General features: G+C 47.7%; 1 protein-coding gene across 2 annotated transcripts in view; it reads right to left on the reverse strand.

The window, feature by feature from the left end:
• Window positions 1–1,085: 1,085 nt before the first annotated feature.
• The window catches only part of ABTB2 (ankyrin repeat and BTB domain containing 2), a 131,985-nt gene continuing 117,675 nt past the window's right edge, over window positions 1,086–15,395 (reverse strand). The window contains exons 10-17 of one of the 2 annotated variants that reach the window (XM_010117045.2): window positions 13,554–13,780; window positions 12,631–12,809; window positions 11,823–11,928; window positions 11,605–11,707; window positions 11,370–11,460; window positions 9,505–9,573; window positions 8,584–8,697; window positions 1,086–7,206 (exon numbers count right to left, since the gene is read on the reverse strand). In XM_010117045.2, coding sequence (XP_010115347.2) covers window positions 7,009–7,206; window positions 8,584–8,697; window positions 9,505–9,573; window positions 11,370–11,460; window positions 11,605–11,707; window positions 11,823–11,928; window positions 12,631–12,809; window positions 13,554–13,780 — 1,087 coding nt within the window. In that variant the 3' untranslated portion in view covers window positions 1,086–7,008. The other variant, XM_086750167.1, reaches the window with a different exon arrangement.

Consider the following 15,395-nt stretch of genomic DNA (forward strand, 5'->3'; position numbering starts at 1 on the left):
GAAAATCAGCATCTTCGTACTGACACCTGGTCTTAACGATCTCTTTGAGCTAAGGGGCCAGCTGAGAGCTGAACTCCCCAGCTGGCAATAAATATGTACTGGTCTGGAGCTGGGACTTCCTGTGCCTGCAGGACTCTGGGTCTGCTGCCTGTCTGACTCCAGAGGCTTCAAAACTGGGGCAAACCTGTGGCACAGAACATCCCTGTCCCAAACCTGAGTGCCCTGGTGCGTTGTCTTGATGTTCCAGCCTCACACCCTAGAGGTCTGGAACAGCTGCATTGTATTTATTTGTAGATCTCAGAGCTGCTTTTTCCAGCAAACCCTTGAAGAAAGTTTCTTGCTAGGTGAAGACAGTATTTCTTCTCTAGGGGGCTGTTTTATGAAGCATCTGTATTAAGCATGGGCCTTATGTATTCCTTTGGTTAGCGAGTCACCGTGTGAGCGTGGCAACAAGCACGGGGCACAGCTGAGCCCTGGGGAGGGAGATGTGCAGCTGCAGCCCTTCGAGGCTCAGCGAGGGGGCCGGCCGTGTGAGAGAGCAGGGACGGGGTGGTGGCTGGCTGCCCTGAACCAGCTCTAAAAAAGTTGCAAAAGGAGCAGAGATGAAAGGCAAGAAGTGTGAGGTTCTTCACAACTGCCTGGGAAGTCCTCAGAATAAGAGGTGAGTGTGAATTCTTTCTGGTTTTGCTGTTAAAAAGAGGGTAAGTGGTGGTCCTGCTGAGAGAGGGGGGAAGAGCTACAACCCCTTGTTTTGGGGGACAGGGTCTGCTGGGTGTGGTGCTGTCTGACTTGGTCCTGAGAAACAGGACCATGTTGTACCGCAGGGGATTTTAGAGCAGGCTGGGGCTACTGCTGGAGCTCTGTCGGGGAGTGCTCTCCGGCCAGGTGAGAGGAGAGTAGTTCCAGAAAATGGGAGTAGTGTAGCTGGATGGCTGGGTCTGGAGGTTGTTCTCCAGCCCAGGGGCTCTGCAGCATCGAAACCACGTTTCCCATGGGCACCGGTAGGACTGGTGTTCCAATGTCTTGCTTAGCTCAATGCAGAAACCATTTAAGGGATGGTTATTGATTTTAATGGATTTTATGGATTAATGGATTGTCCTGAGCCAGTTGCATTGTTTAGCCCTTTGAGGAAGGGACAACAAAGATGTGCTTGACGTGGTGGTCAGGTAAGGAACTGGTATCAAATGGTCACTGACTGAATATCGTTGGCTTGCCCACTCCGTATGCTCTGCTTGGTGAGATTCAGCTGGGGTTTAACAGGCTGCACGTCAAAGCTTTAAACGCTTTTGGAGGCCTTTTAAAGCGTGTTGAAACTTCGCAGTACTAAAGTAGCGGTAATTATTTTGGATTCTCTAACCTATGAGGATTGCTGGATTTGTTCTCCCAGGTGGGAATGTTTTACTTGCTCTGTGTCTTACTGTCTAATAGGTGACAGTATCCGAAGGCTTTTTTTTATTGCACGTTACTTCTTGTGCTAAGAAAATGCTGATTGAAGTTCCTTAAAAGGTAGAAGTGGCGCAAATTACAATGCGTGTCTCGGGAGGGCTGTCAAACTTGAGCTCTGTTAATGGGTTCAAAACTAAGGTTTAAGAGAAGTTTTATTGTAGAACACCCATGTGCTGTTAGGGCTCAGAAATTGGCTTGTGCTTTTTAAGGGCTAAGCTGAGGATCAGATGGCCAAGAAGTTAAAAAAAAAAAGTTTGTATTTATATGAAAAATACGTTGAAGTTTCTGCTTGTTTATACGGCCGTGCTAAAAAGCTTTGAAATTAATTCAATTGTCCTCTGCTGCTGCTGGGAGTGTGCCACAGCTGTGACCTGCACGTGGCTGTGATGGAGCTGTTCCTGTGTGAGCCTTATGTCAGACTGAGGTTTCTGGTTGTTTCGGGAAATGCCATCCCATGCTGGTAGGCGGTGGTCATAGAAACTTTGACGCCTGACTTACTGGCAGTGTCTTGGGGAAAGCACGTTGGAAGCATTCACGATGACAGGCTAGGCAGGAGCTGATCTGTGAAAATATCTGCAATCCAGCAAGACTTCTTGTAAATTGTCTGGAAATCAAGGTGAAAGACAGTAGGGAAAATTAAACTGGATTCTTCAAGCAGATCAGAATTTTCTGTTTAGCAGAGATCGTTCTAGAGCTGCATGCTCTGCTTCCCGTAGGCTGCAGCAATTCTTGCTCTGTCGTCTGTGAGCTGGGCGTCCTGTAATTCTTGTAAAAGACTTGGGGGATTTGAGCTGCACGTTGTGTCCCTGCGCTTCTGAGAGGGAGTTGTATTTAAGGAGAATTTTGCTACTTGTACAGAAAACGTGTGTATTCGGTTGAACCGGTCTCTTTCAGCTTTTCTGTGCACATTTTACGATTCCTGGCAGCTTTTTGGATTCCTCTGCCTGTCTATTGCTCTTTGAACAGCAAAGTGGAAAAAAGCCCTCAGATACTAAAATAAGTGAGAGATGTGGATTTTTGTTTTTATTTTTTTACCAAGTTTAGTCAAACCACATTTTCCTCTGCCTGTGCTTTCCATCAGTCCAGCCGGGTTAAAATTCCAGCTCGAGCAAGGGCTAGTTGAATGCCATCCAGCAACAACGCGAGAACGCGTGTCTTTCTGTAGCCAAAGCGCACTTAAAAACGCCACGAAACGTAGGAGCTGAGAAGAGAGCGAGCTCTGTATCTCTGAATTTTAGGATTTGGTTGGTTTTGAGCCTGTTTCCCTCTGATCAGAGCAGGTTTCTGGTCTTTCCGTAGCCGGATCCCCTGCAGATGGGGCTGTGAATGCTTGGAGGAGCCTGGTGTACCGCTAATTGCAGCGCAGGCGTTTCACCGAAGGCAACGCAGCTCAGCTGGCCGTGCCCCCTCCTTTCCCAGTGGGGGGACAGGTCTCTGCACAGCCCAGGAACCACAAGCATTAGTGCCTCAGGCCACTGGAAACCTGCAAAGTCACTTCACGGCCTTTTTCCGTACTCCCCGGATCTGTCACGTTGCCGCGGGTTCGCTCTCTCCTCCTCTCCCGTGCCCAAGTGAGCCTGTTTGCCAGCAGTGATGGAGCGCTGTGGCTAATTGGAGGAAAATGGGAAAGCCACGTAGGGCTGAGCAGCTCTCTGCAGGTGGTGGGTAGATGTGACCTAGTTGTCAGTGGAATCATCCTGCTTGCTCGCAGAGCTGTGAGCTGTTTTGACAGCTGGAGCGGGCTGACCTCTGCGAGCTAGCTGGGAGGAAGTAAAACCAGTGAAGCCAAGGATCTTCTTCCCTGCTGCTGGGAGCTGGCTGGGCTTGCAGGGGGGGTCTTGCATCCTGCAGCTGCGTGAGGGAGAAGCGAGCTGTCTGGAAAGGAAAGGTTGGCGTACTGGATGAGGGCAAGGCGCAGAAGGGGCAGGAGGAAGTTACGTCTTTCCATTTGGCCCCTGTGCTGTTCCCTTGGGAGGGTGTGTTTTTTCTTTTTTTGCTTCCACAGCTGGATTTTTGTTTGACTGTGTCACTCCTTCTCTGCGTAGTCTCTGAATCACAGGTCTGTCTCTTGGTAAGGGCCCAAAAGTACCTGCGCCTCGTGGCGTGCGTTTTCCAACGGCTGCTTGCTGTTAGCAGGCACGAGGACGGAGAGAGGTGGCGAGGGACACGGGTAGCCTTCTCCTGCCGGAGCTAAACACGGAGACAGGAGCGCTGGGTGAAGTCCTATGCTCGGTCAGTAAGCTGCGTGTCCCGGGAGTGCGTGTGAGCTTTGACCGCCCTGTGGTACCGTAGCGGAGCCGTTGTGAACTGGCCTGCTGTTTTCCATTTACCGGCAGCAGGAAAAGGGCCAGCGCTGAACTGACTCCAGCGCTGGGTGTTGCTGCTAGCAAGGTGTTTTTCCCTCCTGTGCTGTGATTTTTCATCATATGACAGAAATTTATTTTTCTGCCTCTCTTTTGCTTGAGCAAATAGCGCCGAGTGCAATATTCTATTTTCTTTGCTGTGCGTTAACAGCTCCCTTATACTCAAACCCGCTCTTTGGGGAGGCAAATCAAGCTTTAGTGTCCTCTTCTCCGCCACAGGCAGTGGCTGCAGCAGCTTGCAGCCCCTGTTCCTCAAGGGAGTCTCCACTCCCCTTTTTCCCTCTGGTGTCTCCTTGGCTGGCTCCGTTGTGGCAGGTGCGGGAAGCAACGTCTGGCTGCCTGGGCAGCATTTGGTGAGGGCAAAGGGCCAGTTAGTAGCAGTGCTACATTAGCCAGCGCTTGCCTGCTGTGCAGAGGCTTATTAGAAAGCAAAAACGGTTTTATTTTTAGGCTGAAAGTGTTCAGGCAGATGTGTGAGCTCTGTTTATTTCCTCTGCTCCCTGAAATGATATAATGGGGGCCAGCAAAGTTTTGTGCTTCCCCAAAGCTGGGCAACCTCTGCTGTGTTACTTTCTAGGACGCCAAAGGCAGCACTGTATGAAACAGAGGTGGTATACAACTAGTTTAATAGGGAATTTCTATTTATTTAATCTACTTTTTAGAGTAAAAGTGCTCCAGGGGGAATCTCAGGTGTTTGTATTCCATGGTTCTTGAGAACAAGTCAGTGTTTGCATTGGTGGGTTTCCAAGGGTGGTGGTGGAATGGCGCAAGGCCAGAGAGAGCACTGCCCGTGCATCGTCCCCGTGTTAATGGCTGCTTTAACCCTTGCTGTCTCCTCTGCTGCAGAGAATCCCAGAATGAGAATTTTTCTTAACTACCATCTGCTGCTTTTCAATGAAAAGCAGGTAAATTTACTTCAGCTAGGAAAAATGCAAGTTAAACTTATTACTTCAAAAGAATGCGTGAGCCCAGGAAGGGGAAATGAAGGTCTCAGCCCTTGTTTGAAAGCATGAAACAAAATTAAGATGCTAAAACTGCAACAGCCTTTTCTCCAGAAATGTCTTTTAAATATGGTTTTTCTCAGTGTTAGAAGAGCAGAATAAATAACAGCAGCTGTGTATTTTAAAATTATGTTGTTAATAAAATCCTGGTACATTTACATAAATGACAACATGAATGTACAATTAACAAAGCATTGTCATATTACAGCAACCAAAGAGGACCTACATCTTTGTACAGATCGCTGGAGCAGCTACTTGGAAATACTTTCCAAGATAAAGCCGCCTGTGGGATTTTTCAGGCAGACCAGTGATAGTTTTGAAACACCTGCGTGGCTTTCGGGTAATAAATAGGCTTCCTGAAGCTGGTGGCCTTCAGGAGTGGATGTGCACCCAGAGCACACGTGGGAGCGTGCCCTGACCGACCTGTCTGTCGCTTTACTGAGCTCAGACTAGTTGTTCCTGGCCTTGCATGCAGTTTGCCTCTGATGGCAATCCTTTAGGAATGAGGCCGTGTCAGATTCTGATGGATTTGCTGGGAGCTGCTGGAGTTTGTTCTCCTTCCCTTCATCTCCCCAAACCGTGTCTACGTCCTGCTCTGGAGCTTGGGCCCAGCTGAGCCTCCTGCTTCCAGTATGTTCAGCTACACTATTAATTATTTAATTTCTAAGAAGCAGTAGTTCTCCACTGAAAACTGGGCTTCCTCTTCTCCTTCGCCCACCTATAACGAATAAAAGCATCCCAGCAAATGCTTTTTGTGGGTGCTACCAAGGATCAGTGGGAAGAGCTGACGGTCTTTCCGTAAAGTTATTGCTAAGAGCAAGGTCTGTGTTTTTACACACCTAACTGCTTTCCTAAGGTTGGGATTATTTAAAATAAACACACACACGCGAACTTTGCTTCAGGCACAAAACTGAAGCCTGACCTGTCTCCTTGAAGTTTTAGGTCAGCTAGAAGGCCCAGAATGAGTCCTTCTGGACCAGAAACATCTCTCTGCTGCGAACAAAGGAAAAATGTGAGTCTCGAGCATTCGAGTTGAGGCATCTTGTTCAGGTGCTGCCGCCTAAATGTTAGACCGCAGCCTACCCCTAGGAACCAGTCAGGTGCGCGCTGGGCCCAGTCCCCCTGAGGTAGCGTATCTGTGGAAACATCATCATTCCCTGGATGAGGCGGTGGCAGCGGAGACCGGAGGTCAGAGTTTCCAATCCCAGCTAGCTCCAGAGAGAACAAACCATCAGGCTGTACGTTCCTCAGGGTCTTAGGGAGACTTTTATTGCTATTTATGCTGCTGGACAGTGTTTCAGCATAGTGCTGGCTCCTACTACACCTGAGTCTGTTAGAAAGCACCTTTTATGGTGTCAGCTCTCACAGATAACATTCAGAAACAGGTTTTTAAGGTGAAAGTGACTGGGACCATCAAACCCTGATAGTGAAAGGGTAGACATATTTTTTTTTTTCCCCCTCCTCAAAATAGATCCAGATTAACAACTTGCACAGTGAAACCATAGTTAAAAAAAAAAAAATACAAAACCCCAACTTTTCCCCTCCCTGCCCCAGCTCGGCTCTTCATATGAGGTTTAAAGAGTGAGTCATTTCAGACTTAGTATTAGCTTCTACTCAGCTTTGAACATCTACACAATCTCTCTCTCAAGGTGCAAACAACTTGGGGGGAAATTTATATCAGTCTTCTGCAACGTACAGCCACTGGCATTTATCGCTGTAGTGAAGTAGTTGGTGTGCACCAGCCTCTGTGTTCAGTCGGATGACACGTTGAATGGGCAGTGGGATTGGAAAATTCCTTCTGTGCAGCTTTTTTGCAAGTAAAACATCCACACGTATGAGCGAGGTGGCCATTCTGGTGTGCAGACAGACATGCAGGACTACCTGGTAGGTGTTGGGTCTGGATCAGTTGCCTCACTTCTCTACAGGCCTGCTTTGTGCTGAAATGGCAGCGGTGATCTTCTCTCCGGTTCAGGTTCTTCACTCGCATCCTCAGTTCGTGTTTGCGCTGTGACAGTGTTGCTGTGACAGTAGTAGCACAGAGAAGCCAGCTCCCCCTCCATCAGTGGGCCGAGGCACAGCGCCCTTGCCTGGGGGGGATCTCTTGGAGGGGACTTTCGGCAAGATCCAGAAGGCAAACAGGAAAGCCGCAGCTTTGCCGGACGACGTATCCCCGGGCAGTTGAACCCAGTGCTCCTGCTTCACACCCTGGAGGTGACGTACACGGAGTGCAGGCGCCCGGCCAGGGCTGTCTGCAAGTCCCGCAGAGGGTCCAGGCCTTGCACTTTGCTGTTCCTGCTGTAGATCAGCTGCTTGAACGAGTCCTGCTCTAGAAGAGAGCTCATGTGCTTGAGGAAGAAGCCCTCACAAAAAGAGGCTAGTTCGGGTGCGTTGTGAATCTGCGGGAGAGAGGAAGATCAGTTAGCTGCTTCTGTTATGTCACAGACCTGAAGGACGTGCCTGAGCCTCTGCTCCTTCCTAATGCTTCTTCCCTTTCGTATTTTCTAAGCCAGAAAAAGGAGGACAGTACTAACAGTGATGGCCGATAATTTCTTCAGGTGCTTTTTGCAGGCACAGGTGTGAGCAGGGAAGGCATTCAAGCTTTTATGTAATTCCTTCCCCTGATGGCCTGCTGTTGGCAGAGCCCCCGGCCTGCGCTCCAGTCTCTTCCTCTTACGGAGCGGAGCAGCTGGCTGACGGAGCGGCCAAGATACCTGTTTAGCTGCGCAAGCGGGGAGTTCGTGTGCCGCAGCGTAAAACGCTGCGCTGCCAGATGGCGCGCACAGCTCGTGGCAATAAGAGTACGGTTCACCGGGTGCAAGCCTGACGCCTAGAAAAAGGAGCTGAAGGTAGGAAAACAGGGATGTTACTTCTAAAACACGCTGGGTGGATTTCTGGCTGTGAGCTGGTTCCCTTTGCTTCGAAACCAGTGGGGGAAGCTCAGCAATAGGAGAAGAGTGGATCTCAAGTTCAGTATTAAGCAGCACTGTGCACCCCCCACCCTGTTTCTGGGAACTTTGTGCAAACAGCAATTTAAGGAAAACTACTAAAGGTCAGTAGAAAATGCTCCTCCTTCCCCCTCTCTACCACTGCATACTGTTGAATTTTAGGTCCTGAAAGAAGCCAGCCTGAGTTCCATGGAAAAAAAAAAGGCCTGGTGTGAGAGTCAGGAATGGAAAAGGGTCAGTGTGACACCACACATGAAGGGAACACGCGCGTTGTTATCAGCCCCCTGTGCAGTCTTTCTGCTTGTCTTTAAGGGATCTGACCCTGCAAACTTGCAGGTATTTCTCTATGATTTTATTGATAACATGGGTTATCTGCTATAGAGGTGAATATTTATGTCACACAACAGTTTTTCTAGTTCTGGAGCTGTAAAGAAAATATATTTCAGCAGTAAGAGCGCTGGAAAAGGGTTCACTCCTTAGCTGCTGTACTGGGACCAATTGCCCCCGCTGCCCTGAGGGTCTGACTCCCCTTGGCTTTGCTGGGTGGTGGCGCTGGATCAGCCTGCAAGGACACCCCTCCCCTGCCCTGTAGGGATCTCGCATGGATTTCATCCGTGATTGCTTCAGACAAGCAAACACCCTGGGGCTGCGGAGGACTTTACAGACTGGAACCTGACTACATCTCACTTTTGGTTGCGGCTGGGGTAGAGTTACCAGCCTAGCAGGTTCCCCGCTCCGCGCCTGTTGTATTTCGTTACCCGAACGAGACTGCAGAAAGAGCGCTTGCTGTTCCATTGTGGTTCTGAAATCAGGCGGTTTGGCACGTACCTTTGCATATTTATAGATGTTAACGGAGTTCTCCATGCTGATGGTCTGGGCACAGAGGATTTCACAGTGTCGCTGGAGGCCGTCCAGTTGAAACAGGCTGGCAGCCGACAACAGCTACCGGGGAAAGAGAGAAGCTAATTGAGATCATGAGCCTTGAAAGGCTTTTAGGGAAGGGAAATGGACAGAACTGATGATTTCCTCTCTGATCGCTGACTCCCTGTTTTAATGGCTGAGTCTCATGAAAGAGCAGAAAGGCCACTCGATGCCAAGCTCAAGGGAGAGATTTCCCCTCTTAGCAAAGGCTTGCTCCTCCTGCAGGAAATGCTACCTCCTGCCACTGTGATGTATGAGCTCTAGACTGCTCAAAATCCCCTTTCCTCAGAAAAAATAGTTGCGTGATGTCCTTAGTGCAAGCTTTAATTTCACCAGACTGCTTGTGACTGGTGTTACTGTAACAGAGCCCGTTTGTAACGGGGAAGCGCTCTCAGTCCGATCTTTGCGGTACCATCAGCTGCTCCGCAGAAGCTGAAATCTGTCCTTTCTCTCCCATCTCCAGCCCCTTGGTGTTTGGCTTGCTGCGGGCACCAGAGCTGCTGAATCGGGCTCTTCTGTGCCCCAACAAAAGTACAGCATGCCTGCTTCCTTCTCCCAGGCCAGAGAAGATGTGGTGCAAAGGAGGCTCCCACCCAGCTCTGGGTACCAAAAGCACTGCAGTGATTTCCCTCCCTGCATCTCACATACATAATAAAACATAATTTGTAGTTCTTATTCCCAAGCAACTGCATGTTTTGAAACTTTAAGCTCATTTCAAAGTGTTCAGTATCCTCCTGGACTGGAAGCTTGCTGCTAGGTTCTAGATTTTGCCGTTCAAGCTCAGTTTATGCCCCAGTGCACTTGGCAAGTAGAAGAAAACGCTCTTACCTCTAAGATATCAGTGGTGGGAATTTCCATCGATTCTGTTCCTCCGTAGTACAAATACTGCATCAGCATCTGAAACGGGAAGAAGGCCAGGGATGGAGCTGTTATCGCTGGAGTCACAAGAGGCTGTGAACGGCTGAGCTCCCCTTCCTGAGGGGACGGGAATCATGCGGTGTGCTGGCTCTCGCCCCCACTGTTGGCTTTTTTTTAGAGTTGCAAATCTGCTTTCTAATACACTTCCTCAAGCTCTGAAAAGGGCCCCGTTGAGGATTTTAGGCTGAAGGTGACAGCGTGTCTCTGAGCAACACGACTGTCCTTGTGAAACGGTTCCTTGGATCCGGTTTGTAAAGTCTTTCCAGGCTGGTTCGCACTGAAACTGCCGCGCCAGGAGCACGTGTGTCTGGGGGACCCCCCAGCCACTTGCCTCCCCTGCTGTGCCTCTAATCAGCTTCCAGCCCCCCCAGCAGGGCCGGAGGAAAAGGCCTAATTGTTTGCAGGGACAGCAAGAGGCAGCTCCCGCTCTTTGATCTGCATCTGCGCGCCCCCAGCTCAACCAGTACTGTCTTGTCTGGGGAACGACTCGATCTGGTGTTGGAGCTGTAACTCCAGTGTCCTGGGTGCTGTGGAAGCAGGTGTGGGGGCTGCATGCTGAGTTTACCATTTCTAACAGCAGTGGTAACAAAACTAAGCTTCTATTTTTAAAACTGTCTTATTTGTATGACAGAATTAGAGAGCAAAGCTGTTTTCCAGCGGAGCCCTGAGGAGAGCACAGATCTCTGGGGTGGCTCAGCGTTCTCTGCGCACCGTAACTGAGATCGCTGTAGAATGCCATCAGCTCCTTAACTCCTCTGATTTTATTTACCATCAAATGGTTTAATTCTGTGAAGTATTTCACTCTTTTAATTCTTTTTGATTTGTTGCTCTCTCCAGTGAAGCAAAAGTTTATCTTTAGAAACCTTTTGATGTCAAAATGTTGTTAAGGAGGCTTGTTTCAACAGATGCAATTACATTTTCTTTTTTTCTGTCATGGCCTGAGCGGCAAAATTTGGACGTCATCTATCCAACACGAAGCTTGTACAGCCCCTTTTCACGTAGAACAAAGATGTTCTTATGGTCAGCGTCATTCCCTCTATGCGATATGACAGTACTGCTGACCAACAGCTTTGCTGGTTTGTTTGCTTCTAAAAAGAGAAGAAGGAAAAGCCGCAACCCTGTAGCGAAACAGTTACGCAACCTATTCTGCGCTTCAGATTTCCCTGTTTTGTACTGTGCTTCCAAATTTGAACTGCAGAAAGCTGGAATAACGGAACTATCGCATGTCACTGACTTGTTCTTTTCCCTGGGTGTCTGTTAAGTAACCTACTTGCTCTCCATCATGAATGAACCTCCCTCAGGTCCTTTAAATATGGAGATATCATAAAAGCAAAGCGCAATTCTCAATTTTGAGCCTTTCTTGAAAGGGACACCACTGATTTCTGCTCATCTGGTTTGGATTAAGGTGAAGCCAGGCAGTCCCTCTCTGTAAATAAGTTCACATTTTGCTTCATGAAAATGATGCCATAAAAGGTAAGAAAATGGCATTTTTAAAGTATAAAACTACTTTCAGTAGAAGACTAATTTCTCCTGCTTTATGGAGAGGGCAACTGCCTAGTAAGCAAATAAGGATGTAGGCTGCAGGTTTCTGTTTTAAGGTTGGTCCTACCTGAAAATTATTGATAAAGATCAGAACACTCCTGAAACACAGTGTGTTGAAATGAACTCCATCTCTACTTGTAACTTACCTGTGACAGTAAGCCTTGGCTTAGTTTTAGCTTCCAAGTGTGTAAGAAGATGAAAAGAGTAAAGAAAAGGTAGAGGAAGTTACATACCTTGAAAATATTGTATTTCATATCGCTGATTTCAACAGTCTTGCTGCCGTGGCCGTCGTGTTCTGTCTTATTGGTCATTAGCGTCTTAAACCTGAGAATGGTTTTAACAGATTTCTGTTTTAGTGCCTCGCATACTCAATACCTACAGAAAAACAGCCTGAGCAAGGGGAAAAGGAAGATCCTTCCTTGTCCTTGCTTGAAAATTGAAACATTTCTTTCAATGTAAGCGACTCACCTGTTAGAGGCCGTAACCAGCAGGACTTTATGTGCATAAAATAGCTTTCCTTCAACTAAGAAAGTTACATCAGACATTTCTTTATTGTTTAGAAAGTGAGGATCTGTTAGGGGGGAAAAAAAAATAGAGGGTGAATATTTTTTGAAATTGTGGATGCTTTAAGAAAAAAAAAAAAAAAAAAAATCACAAGAACGTTACTGTTTAGGTGAGCATCTTACCTAGCCGGGCTGGCAGTGTCTTCCGGATTTCGGGAATGCTGGGTATGGGACTGCTGCCGTAGCAGTGGGTGAAGATGGATGCAAGCTGCTGATTGATGGAATCGTTCTGTAAGGAGGACGGGACAGGTATCAGCAATCGGCACTTTGCACTAAGCAGGTTTCAGACACGCGCTAACAGTTCACCTGGGGCTCAGCAACTGCACCCTACAGCCCTGTAGATGCTCCTCACCTTCCCCTGCCCGTGCATTTCATCCTTTCTGCAGGCAGAGTCAGGCGTCCCCCTCCTAACAGGGAGGGCAGCAGCCTCTTGGAGGAGAACATGGTAGGGAACTTCCCTGAGAATGGGACAGCTAACGTACGTACCATGGATCAAATCTGTTCTAGACACGCCTTGAAAAGCAAGGAAAAACCAGTCATAGGCAACCTTTACATAAAAGAAAACAGTAGAAGGAGAATGTTGCTGAAGAAAAGCGTTGTTCAGAAAACCCCTAGAAGATACTATTGAGAGAACCTGAACTGCCCCGTACTGGACTGGTAACTCTTCCTCTTGCATGCGCATGGTTTCGGAAGCCAGCTGCTGAACTGGACGTTAACACAACAGCTTTCACTTCCATTGAGTTAACGCCTTTACCCTGAGGACTGCTTTTGTGGGCTGTATATGAATTTAGATAAACGCTACCTGGCCGTTTTCATCCTGTAACTCATGAGGGACTTTGTGTGGGCATTCACTTGTTAGTGGGCACTAACTCGTTCAACAGCAAAAAACTCAAACATTTGATTTTGATACCGTTACAAAAGTAATAATTACTTTGCTGGTTTTGAGGATATCAAACATGAGCTGCAGCCCTTCGTTAACCAGTTCTTCATTGTAGTCCTCTTCCTTAATGGTGACAAATTCCCGTAAGAGGGTCTGCACGACTGAGTAACGAGACTGGTAGAAGGTTGTCCGTAGTGACTCGATCCACACGTGGAGCTTCCATGGGACTCCTGTAGCCACAGCACAAAGGACAGTGACAGACTGTGAGTAGACTGTCCTGCTGCTGTTCCTAACTGAAGTAGATCTTTACGCACATCCTAACAGCAGATGCGTTTTTGTCTTGATATTAAAGATGACTGAACTGGGTCATTGACAGATTGACTTATCTACAACAGTAGAATAGTACCAGGAGCATAAGTCGGAACTTGCTGCTGATGGTTAAGGATCAGAGACTCCCTGTTGTGTATTTAGCTTCGTGATTAGTCAGAACTACAAAATAAATTTGAACTGAACTTGTAAGAATACCTAAGCCTACACAAACATGGTACGAGGTCTTTTCTCCTGGTTACCTGCAACAGTCTAGACACACAAGCTTCAAAGCTTCTCTTTCCTAGCTTTAGATCAAATCTGTTCTTTCACCTTAATCCATTTAATCTCTGCTATCATCTTTGGTTTTGAGATTAGCCTCTTTAACACCGAATTTTAGGTATTGGAGTATCTGAGAGACAAAGACATGCCCCTTGGGAACAGAGGATCCAGCCAAAAGTGAGGGACATCCCAGATCAGTGGGAATTTGAAAAAAAATTGTGAGGAGCCTTAAACGCTTTTTGATTTAAATTAGACGGCTAGTTCCCTTAAGCTTGGGATAGCTTTGCAGTTAGGGTTACAGCTTCTTCTCCAAGTGAAAGGGGCAGTGGAAAAAGCTTTTCATGGCTTAAATGTGCACAATGCTTAAAATAAAGAAAACACCTTACCAAGTGCTCTGAGCTCCATGGTGATGTCCACGTAGCCGTGCTCGGCGCTGTAGTACATGGCCTCCTGCAGAGCCTTCATCCGTGTTTTGCAGAGCCTGACCTGGCCCTCGCTGGAGCTGCCCTGGCTGGAAGTGTCGCTCTCCACTCCCTCCGCTAAAATCTCTTCCAGTGAGAGGACGTCTCCCTTCAGTTGCTGGGGCTGGGTCAGGAGCTTCCGCAGAACATTCCTGAGGAGGAAGAGGAGATGGCACTTTATTAATAAATGAAAGACCGTCAATTCAGACAGCACTGTGGTGATTCGCGCTTGGGGGTCTGGCTTAGTAAATAAGAATTTCCTTCCCAAGACAGACAGCTGGCAGAGATGGAGCAGCATTTAAACGACTCATCCTTTGCTATCCCCCCTGCTAGAAATGGATGCCCTGGTAGCAAGGGCAGAAGAATGGAAGATTCCCCTGTACCTTAGTGGTACCAGGCCATATTGCAGTGGGGACAAACTGGTTTTTATTACTTTGGCATAGAAGCATGCTTCCCCCTGCTAGCCCTGGGTGTGGTAACATCTTAAGCTGTGAAGTAAGATTTACTTTATCAGAGAGTGTCTGTTAGAACCCTCGCTGTTTCCCCAAATGACCATCTTCAAACACCGTTCCGTTGTTTCAGTCAGACTTGCTTCCTGTATCAGTAAATAGAAACCATAAAAAAATAGTTCTGTATCACTAAATCCAGGGAGAATTTTTTTTTGTTTGGAATTTCACACAGAGGTGGCAAGAAAGAGGCTTTCTTGTTTATGTCCAGCCACTTCAGAAAGCTTGCATCACTGGTGTCCCCGCAGACAGCTGGAGCCATCTGCAGCAGATGTTCTCCATCCCAGCAAGTCCACCCCAGCGCTGGGCTGTGACGCTGGACTGCCACTAGCTGGTGCTCTCTTTGCACCCACACTGCTCCCTGTGACTAAAAAGATATTAATTTTATGCTTTAGGATCCCCCACCCTATCCAGCTGGAGATCAAGGCTTGAATTTCACACTTTGCATGGCTGGATGCTGCAGGAGATTGCGGGAGGGGAACAGAACGTGTTTGTGTAGTTCTACACTGTAAATAACTGCAGCAGGCTGTTCCAGCTTCGCGGAGTTTGGGCCTCATTTGAGCTTGGATGTTTTCCCTGGTGTATCCAGATGTGTGGTGTACCTGGAGGGGCAGTTTTGGCACCTCTGTGAAGCACGGCTGTGCTCAAGCAAGGTAGCTACTCTTTAACCTGCTACTGGAAGGAGAGCTGTACTGGTGTGAGACCCTGTGGATATCTCTCAGCCCATCTACGTGGGCGGTTTCAGGGCTGTTTTAATTGGCTTGTTACGCTGACATTTTTTTCTGGGAACAGAAGGATTTCTGGATGAGTTTGTAAGTAAAGCCTTATTTCTAAGTAACTACCCTGAAAACAGGGCTGGAAAGCCCAGTCTGGCTTTTCAGCATTTCAGTGCCCAATCTCTTGGTCAGCCATCCAAAAACCAGAGATGCAAATTCTGCCACGAGTTTTTTGCCACCTTAATGTGCTGAGATTGTCTCAGAACATGAACCGCTATCTCATAACCTACCCCTAGGCTGAACTTAGTCTGCTCGTGTATGGCCTAGAACCAGCTCCTACTCACTCGTTGCGCTAGACCAGCAAGTGAGAGAATACGAAACAGCAAACAGAGATCTTCCTCTTGCATTTGTGCTTTTGACTAAAACACTTTCATAAAAGAAAGAGATTGTTCGAGTTGTTGAATAATCTAAGTCTTGCATAATTTTTTTTTCTCAAAAAAGGAGTAACAGAGAGCAACTCCCTCTTTAGAGAGAATCTTCCAGTT

This window comes from Chlamydotis macqueenii, chromosome 5 (assembly GCF_036417535.1).
Source record: "Chlamydotis macqueenii isolate bChlMac1 chromosome 5, bChlMac1.mat, whole genome shotgun sequence".
Lineage (NCBI taxonomy): Eukaryota > Metazoa > Chordata > Aves > Otidiformes > Otididae > Chlamydotis > Chlamydotis macqueenii.